This window comes from Limulus polyphemus, unplaced genomic scaffold (genome assembly GCF_000517525.1).
Source record: "Limulus polyphemus unplaced genomic scaffold, Limulus_polyphemus-2.1.2 Scaffold1866, whole genome shotgun sequence".
NCBI lineage: Eukaryota > Metazoa > Arthropoda > Merostomata > Xiphosura > Limulidae > Limulus > Limulus polyphemus.
Genome location: NW_013667476.1, coordinates 127,172 through 135,222, shown reverse-complemented (window position 1 = coordinate 135,222; position 8,051 = coordinate 127,172). Strand labels below are relative to the sequence as shown.

Here is an 8,051-nt window from a genome sequence, read left to right as displayed (position 1 = left end):
AATCCTAGCAAGTAACAGTAAGGGGACAACATACCCATAGTGTTTTAAGAGCTTGGATTGAAATCCTAGCAAGGAACAGTAAGGGGACAACATACCCATAGTGTTTTAACAGCTTGGATTGAAATCCTAGCAAGGAACAGTAAGGGGACAACATACCCATAGAAGTTTCGAAAAGAAAAATGAATCGTTGGCTCTCTATGCTAGTTTTTCGAAGACATTTTCGACATGTTCAACAAATGTTTTTAAGTGGAAAGTAACTTGCAGCGAAAATCATCAATTCACCTGAGCGCTACATACAAGTAAATGAAAATATAAGTGCTAAAATGTCAAAATTTCAGAAACCGTAAACTTCCCATTATCAAGAGTTGTGAGAAATGGAAAATGTTTGCGAACTACTATGTTCCTCTGCTGAATTTTCCAGTCTCTTCGATTAAAGAATGTTTATAGAACATAACGATTTTATTTTAATATTACCGAATCCAGTCTATACAATCAACGTATATTATCATCATTCTAACTCGAGGCCTTAGCAACCCAAAGGCTCAAATATGGTAATAAGTGCCTTTACAATAAATGCGTACAGAAAAAAGTAAACTTTGTGTAGTACACTGATATTTGGACTGTTCTCGAATTTTTTTAATGTTTTCTTACTTATCAAAACATTCCCCTGTGGGACAGCAGTAAACCATTGGATTAAAAATGCTACAATCAGGAGTTCGATTCCTCTCGGTGGACACAGCAGATAGCCCGATGTGGCTTTGCTATAACAACACACACACATATTTATCGAAAAAATAAACAAATAAGGTAGAAAGTTTTTTAAAATTTTGAATGTAGCAAAGGAATGATTTGGACAGTGGGGACTGACGAGAAAATAATTTAGGGAAAAAGTAGAAAATTTATCAGCACAACCAGAAGAATCTAAGGAAAAATACCGATTCTGAGATAACATGCTTGAATAAGAGTAGAGAGTATATTTTATATGTTCAAAACCAAACCTAAAGGATTTGAAACAAATAAAGTCGACCTCTCCGATATTGAATAATGAAGAAACTAATGGGGCGCCAGGCGGGTGGGGGCTACACGTAAGGCTGATCAAAAGTACCACAAGGTTTTTAGATACAGATTATGTAAAACAGTTGCTTGGTTACGAGACAAAAGTTAAGCCTGTAACTGTAAAAGTTTTACAGACTAACGATTTATTAAACGAATATATAAACCAATATTTCTTGTTATGAAACTAAAAACAAAACAGCAGAAAATGAAACTCAGAACAGAACAGGAGGTGTCAGTATAAAGTTGAGAGCATGTTTATACATATCGATCTATTATAGCAGGCAGAGGAGCTCGAAATATCCTTATAATATCAAAAAAGAATATCAAATAAAACCTTGGACTCAACTCCTTATCCTTATTAGTACATCTGAATCGTATATATATATATATATATATATGTTTATATTAAACAACATTTGTACTTTGATAGAAAAAATACTCCTAATGCGTAAATGGTTAAAGAAACGTACCTGTAGTAATGTTACCGAAATCCATTTTATAAATTACAACTGTTCGAATATCTGAGTAAATGAACAATATCACATTTCAGTCACATGCGGTCAGCAGGCGGGAAATACGACGTATTATTTACTGACCACTATGTCCAAACATTTAAGCACGTGGTTTTGTGTATGTTCCCCCTTAACACACGTGCATGCACGCGCAAAAGCTAGGATGAATAGTAAATAATTCCCGCGCGTGCGTCGAAGCCGCCCAATGAAGTTGAAGCCTTGGCTGTCGATCGCGGTAATCCATTTAATCGTATTATAATACGCACGATTCTTTGTATGTTTACGTGAAGTTGGTCAGAATAATAAGAGATTAGAGGTTTTTATGAGCCAATACACTTCATAAATCATTACTGTAAAATCGAATATTTTACTTATTGACGTTAAGTGCGTATTAATGAGCACAAGTAACAGCTAAATCAAAACCGATAATATTTATACCTCCCCCCTCCAAAAATAAAATAACAATAATGTTATAAAGGATGGAAAGTGCGTAACTTTCTTCCAATAATGTAATACTCCCGTTGGAAAACTCATAGAACTTCCAATGTTCTATAGTCTTAAACTTAGATAAAGTAGTGAACAAGAATATTCGTAGAATTTGCAACATTAACTGATCAGGAAGCAGTGAACAGGAAAAGTTGGGCCGGGCGTGGCAAAGTGGTTAACATGCCGGATTATGAATCCTGGTGTCCATGGTTTGATCCCCTTGTCGCAAAATTGTGCTCTTAACTTTGGGACCGTGAGTACGTCATTAGAAAGACGCTCAACTTCTACTATTCGATTTGAGTAGCCAAAGAATTGGCGGTGGGTGCTGTTGATTACCCGCTTTCTTTTTACTCTAGTAACTCAAATTTATGGATGGCTAGCACAGAATAACCTTTGTCTAGCTTTAAGCAATTATCTGAATCAAATTAAAACGAAATCGCGTAGGATTTGCAAAAATCTGTGGACAGGGGTTTGAACAAAACAGAATAAACGATAAGTAAATTATTACATCACTTCTTAAACCTAACGTCTCCTTAAACACCACGGATTCTAAGTTGATTACTCCATGTTTTGCAGGGTGCTCTTTATAGTATGTTGTATGCGGTGCACTGAAGGTTAAACGAAGTTGAGTGTATTTATTATTTGTTTTGTAAGATGAATATAGCATTCAATAACGTGCATTCGAAATTGTGTTGAATGTATTTTGAATTCAGAAATATAATAGTTGAATTAAACAACATTATCAAAATCAAAGTATCATAACTATCCTAGTTGTAGTTATTTTTATGTACCGATAGAACAAAAACTTGTAATGTCCGCTTGAAAAGTTTTATATCAAAAGCCAAATATAAATGTTCTTCGGTTGACAAAAAATTGCTTGGTTGATATAACTACGATGAAGCAGAATTACTTTGAAAATTATTCCTTGTACTTGCTGGAAATATCTTTGATAATCATTTATAGAGCATCAACAGAAGAACAAAACATACAGACAAAAACCTCATTTACAAGTCGAGTTATCCACAAGTCGTCAAACAAGTGCTGGATTCTCAACAGAATAGTTAAAGTTGTCAAAAGGTGCACTGTTGTTTTAACAGAGTAGTTAAAGTTGTCAAAAGGTGCACTGTTGTTTCAACAGAGTAGTTAAAGATGTCAAAAGGTGCACTGTTGTTTTAACAGAGTAGTTAAAGTTGTCAAAAGGTACACTGTTTTCTCAACAGAGTAGTTAAAGTCGCGAAAAGAAGTACTGCCTTCTCAGCAGAGAAGTTAAAGTCGCCAAAAAAATATAATCGGCATTTTTTATCAAAACAGCTAAATTATTTGAAAGAAACACGATCCCTCTGCCTTCTCAACAGAAAAGCTGAAGTTGACCAAAGTACTGCCTTCTTAACAGAATAGCTAAAGTCGCCAAACGATTTATAATTTCCTGTCTTTTCTACAAAACAGACTAAAGTCGTCAAAAGAAGCGCTGTCTTCTCAACAGAGTAGTTTAAAGTCGTCAAAAGAAGCGCCGCCTTCTCAACGGAGTAGTTTAAAGTCGTCAAAAGAAGCATGATCTCCTGCCTTTTCAAAAGAGCCTCCAATGTTTACAGAAGTAAGGAATATCGACACAGCTTTCAAACGTAGGGATATTCTGAAAACGACATCGAATTAACCAGTCAAAAGCCAAGACAAGTAAGTGCTTTACACAGATATTCAAGGAACCCAATTACTAAAACACGTGCGCTAAACAAATGCCCAAGTAACCAAGTATTAAACCACATTCCAGCATCATCGTTTAGATAACCTGTATGATTCTTGTTTTAAAAAGACGTTTAACAACAATTCCTGAATTTTTTTTTACTATATGTTTTACAATTATACAAATATATTTATATATACACATACGGTGTATTGCAATGATTGTTTTTTGTATCTGCCAACAATAATCACGCGGTGATGTAGCGTTTAGCCGGGTTTATTTTTATGAAAAATAAACACTTTGGAAAGTCTGAACAGTAATATATATTTATTTGTGTAAAAATATTCCATAAATACTTCACTATGAAGAAAATCAAATAAGACTCATCCCCTTATTAAACAAACTTTCCAGTTCTAGTTAACACACTGTACAGTGTGGATTTAATACAGTCCAGAAAAAAATAAAAATACATAACATTCATGATCCTCCAAAGTCCTATAAATTTTGAACTACTCTGTGGATTATTGTTTTTAGAAAAAAATTTGGACATTATATACAATTTTGTTGGAAAAAACGATAAAAAAGGGAAACATTCAAGAACATTAAATGTAAATTCTTTTTTATTTGTCTTATATTGCACTTACGAATGGAAAGTACATGTAAAAGTTCTACTGATCATAACTGACTCTTAAGTGACTGATAGCGACAGTTAATTTTGTATATAATCGACCTAGAATAAAATAATACGATTGAGCGTTTGTACATAGTTAGTAAGTTTAATGTACGTCTTTACTTTGCGTGTAAGCTGTTTCATTATCTATGTATTTCATCACTACATTATATCACAAATGTATTACCTGTGAAACACAGCTGAGTAATTTCTTGGCTCATATTTATCTAATAGTGTTTGAAGTGCAGCTCTGAAGGCAAATTAGGTTTCTGAGAAGTTTGTGTTGGCAGCTTTTCTCGGCCGAATTTCCCATTTTGTTTGGACTTTAGGGTTTCTAAGTATTATTATTATTATTATTGTTACGCGATCGGTCTGTTGATAAAATAAGAAGCCTTCATTATAACTAACAATTTTGAAATAGGTCGTTGATTTTCTTTTCACATTGTATTTTTACTAAATCAGTTTTCGACACGCTTTCTATGTTTTGTGAAGTTTTAATCACTCTGTTACAAATCCGCCTGTGCGTGTTTATTTGTTTGTAATTAAGCACAAAGCTACACAATGGGCTATCTGTGCTCTGCCCACCACGGGTATCGAAACTCGTATTCTAGCGTTGTAAGTCCGCAGACATGCCGCTGTGCCACTAGGGGGCGCTTGTGCGTGTTACAATTGTTTGAAACTCCACAAAACGATTTGTAGCGGTTCTTTTGAATTTTACTTTTAAAATATTTTTAAACATTCTAAGTTATTTCTGAGACGACATGTCATTCGTATTAACTATATTACAGAATTATTATTATGTTTGTTTGTTGTATGAAATAATAGGTCTTTCATAAAAAAACAAATCACATTAATTTTGGTGCAAGTGGGATTATAAGTTACATTAAATTAGTGGTAGAGTAGTATGCCTTAGTAAAGTATGTCTTTTATGTTTTTCATTCTAATAAGTAAAAGAAACAATAATCCTGGCAACACTAAGCAATAGTCATCAGTCAGTGGATCTGTGGTCACGTGGTACAGATTCTTGGTTTTTCGCTCAACATTGTGGCATCATTAACCTCGATCAAAGTGGTCTACTCAGAGTCTACAAGCAACATTTGTCAGAGCTAACAGTATCTACTTACATAAATGTGGATCAAATTTAGCAGAAGAATTTAGTGCCCACCAGGGGACACTCGATAGGTTTTTCGTGAACGTAGGTTCAAATGTCAACATTTTAGTAATAACTGTCAATATATCAGTCGTCCAAGGGGAGTTGTAAATATCCCATATCTCCAGAACGATAGAACAAAAAAAAAACAAAAACAGAAGTAAGTTGCAATAAAAATTTAAATGGTAGTTTGGTGTTATTTGACAGACATTTGTGCTCTACGGGACTTTTTGCTCCATCGGAATAATATAACTACGTCGTGATAAATGTGTTTGTAAAATAAAGTGAGAGAAGAATGCCGTTGAAACTACAAACTATTAGCAGTCCTATATTTATGTGAATAGTTACTTTTGTCAACAGCATACTAGAAACTTGAAAAATTTTAAAGTAATTAAGTTTGGTTTGTTATGAATTTCGCACAAAGCTACACGAGGGCTATCTGCTCTAGCCGTCCCTAATTTAGCAGTGTAAGACTTGATGAAAGACAGCTAGTCATTACCACCCACCGCCAATTCTTGGGCTACTCTCTTACCAACGAATAGTGTGATTGACCGTCACAATATAATGCTCCCACGGCTGAAAGGACGAGCATGTTTGGTGTGACGGGCATTCGAACCCGCGCCCGCAGATTGCGAGTCAAGCGCCCTAACCACCTGACCATGCAGGGCCTAAAGTAATTAAAAACAATTAAAATATCTAAAAAACAACATTTCTCTAAAGCTCACAAGTAAGTCAAAATTATCTAAATTCCTGCACATAAAAATATTTGAATCAATACAAACTGTATACGTAATCATACGTCTCCTGGTGTGACAGTGGTAAGTTTACGGACATACTACTCTAAAATTCGGGGTTGAGTTCCCCGCGATGGACAGGACGCAGATAGCCCACTGTGTAGTTTTGCACTACAATAAACTAACGACAACTTAGTCATACCATACTTCTTTTCTTTAAAACCAATTAACCCATGATAAATGTTCAGCATTATTTTGCCCGTAACGTTTTACACGGCCAAATTTGTGACTTAACTAGGCTCGCGGAGAAAATTTCAAAGCACAAATTTTAAGCCTTGTATATATATATATATTCCTCAAATCTCAAACTAACAAAATATATATTGTGAAAAATGTGATTTGTAGTTTCGCAACTTAAAGAAGTGTCTTAATAACGTTGTTTAGTGTTTGTTTATCGTTAAGCACAAATACACACAATGGACTATCTGTGCTGTGCCCATCATGGGTATCGAAACCAAATTGTTAGTGTTATAAACCCACAGTACCGCTGAGCTACTGGGGGCCATTGTTTAGTGATAATATGAATAGCATCCTTTAATGATAGCATGAATAACTTTTATTTGGCAATAAAGTGAAAATTTTCTTTATTGATAACTTAAAAAGTGACGTGTACAGAGAAGTGGTTGTCTTTATGCCCTCAAAATGCCTATCTTTTCTATGCTATAAAAATTGTCATCAGTTATGAAAAGGTACACCTTGTTTACTGCGAGTTATTAGAAATAAAACTGTATATATGCACAGGGTCTTTATATATATAGTTCTTTATAGAAATAACTAATTTTTACATGCTATTAAGTGCTAATACGCAATAATTTACTGTTTAGTTTTATATCATAATATACGATACTTAAAAGGTGTCCTTTTTAATGTTCTCTGTACATTGCTGAATATAAATTACATTTCTTTAGTAATAACATGAACATTTTCTTTACAGATAACATGAATAACTTTTGATGTGATAAGAAGAATAACTTTTCTTTAGTGATAACAAGAATAACGTTTATTGTATGTTTTTTTATCGTTAAACACAGAGCTACAGAATGGGCTGTCTGGTCTGTGCCCATCACGGGTATCGAATCCCCGTTTTTAAGTATAAAACTAGAAAGACTCCCCGCTGACCTACTGAGGGATAATTGTTTACTGATAACGTGAATAACTTTCTTTAGTGTTAACTTGAATATTGCCCCCCCCTTCCCCGATGGCACAGTGGTATGAGTGCGGACTTAGGCTGCTAGAAACTGGGTTTCGATACCCGTGGTGGGCAGAGCACAGATGGCCTATTGTGTAGCTTTGTGCTTAACTACAAATAAACTTGAATATTATTTTTTCGGGAGAACATAAATATTAATATTTAGTGATAATATGAATAATATTTTTCTTTGGTGGTAACACGAATATTTTTTTTCCTTAGTGATTTCCAATTGTTTGGAGTTTTTCAAACGTATTCGATTAATGTATTTTCCATTTATTTCTGCAAGGTCAAATCAAAAATGAGAATTAAAAAACTGGTATATTTACAACTTCTCTAACAAATTAAAAGTTAATTAACAACTATGATGGAAACTGTTTATTTTACTGCTATTACTACACGGATGCCCCCCCCCCACGTAGCACAGTGGTATGTCTGCGGACTTTCTACGCTAGAATCCGGGTTTCGGTATACCCGTCGATGGTCGAGAGCACGGATAGCCCACTTGTTGTA

The 8,051-nt window shown here is 34.5% G+C and overlaps 1 protein-coding gene across 3 annotated transcripts in view; it reads right to left on the bottom strand.

Annotated features, from left to right (window-relative positions):
• Positions 1-8,051, bottom strand: part of LOC111087202 — a 61,515-nt gene that overhangs the window by 51,323 nt on the left and 2,141 nt on the right. The window contains exon 1 of one of the 3 annotated variants that reach the window (XM_022393056.1): positions 1,527-1,615. The exons of the other annotated variants lie outside the window; for them this stretch is intronic. Within the exon in view, the coding sequence (XP_022248764.1) occupies positions 1,527-1,551 (25 nt within the window). The 5' untranslated portion in view covers positions 1,552-1,615. Of the gene's footprint in view, positions 1-1,526; positions 1,616-8,051 lie in introns of those variants that run through there. 3 annotated transcript variants of the gene reach the window in all.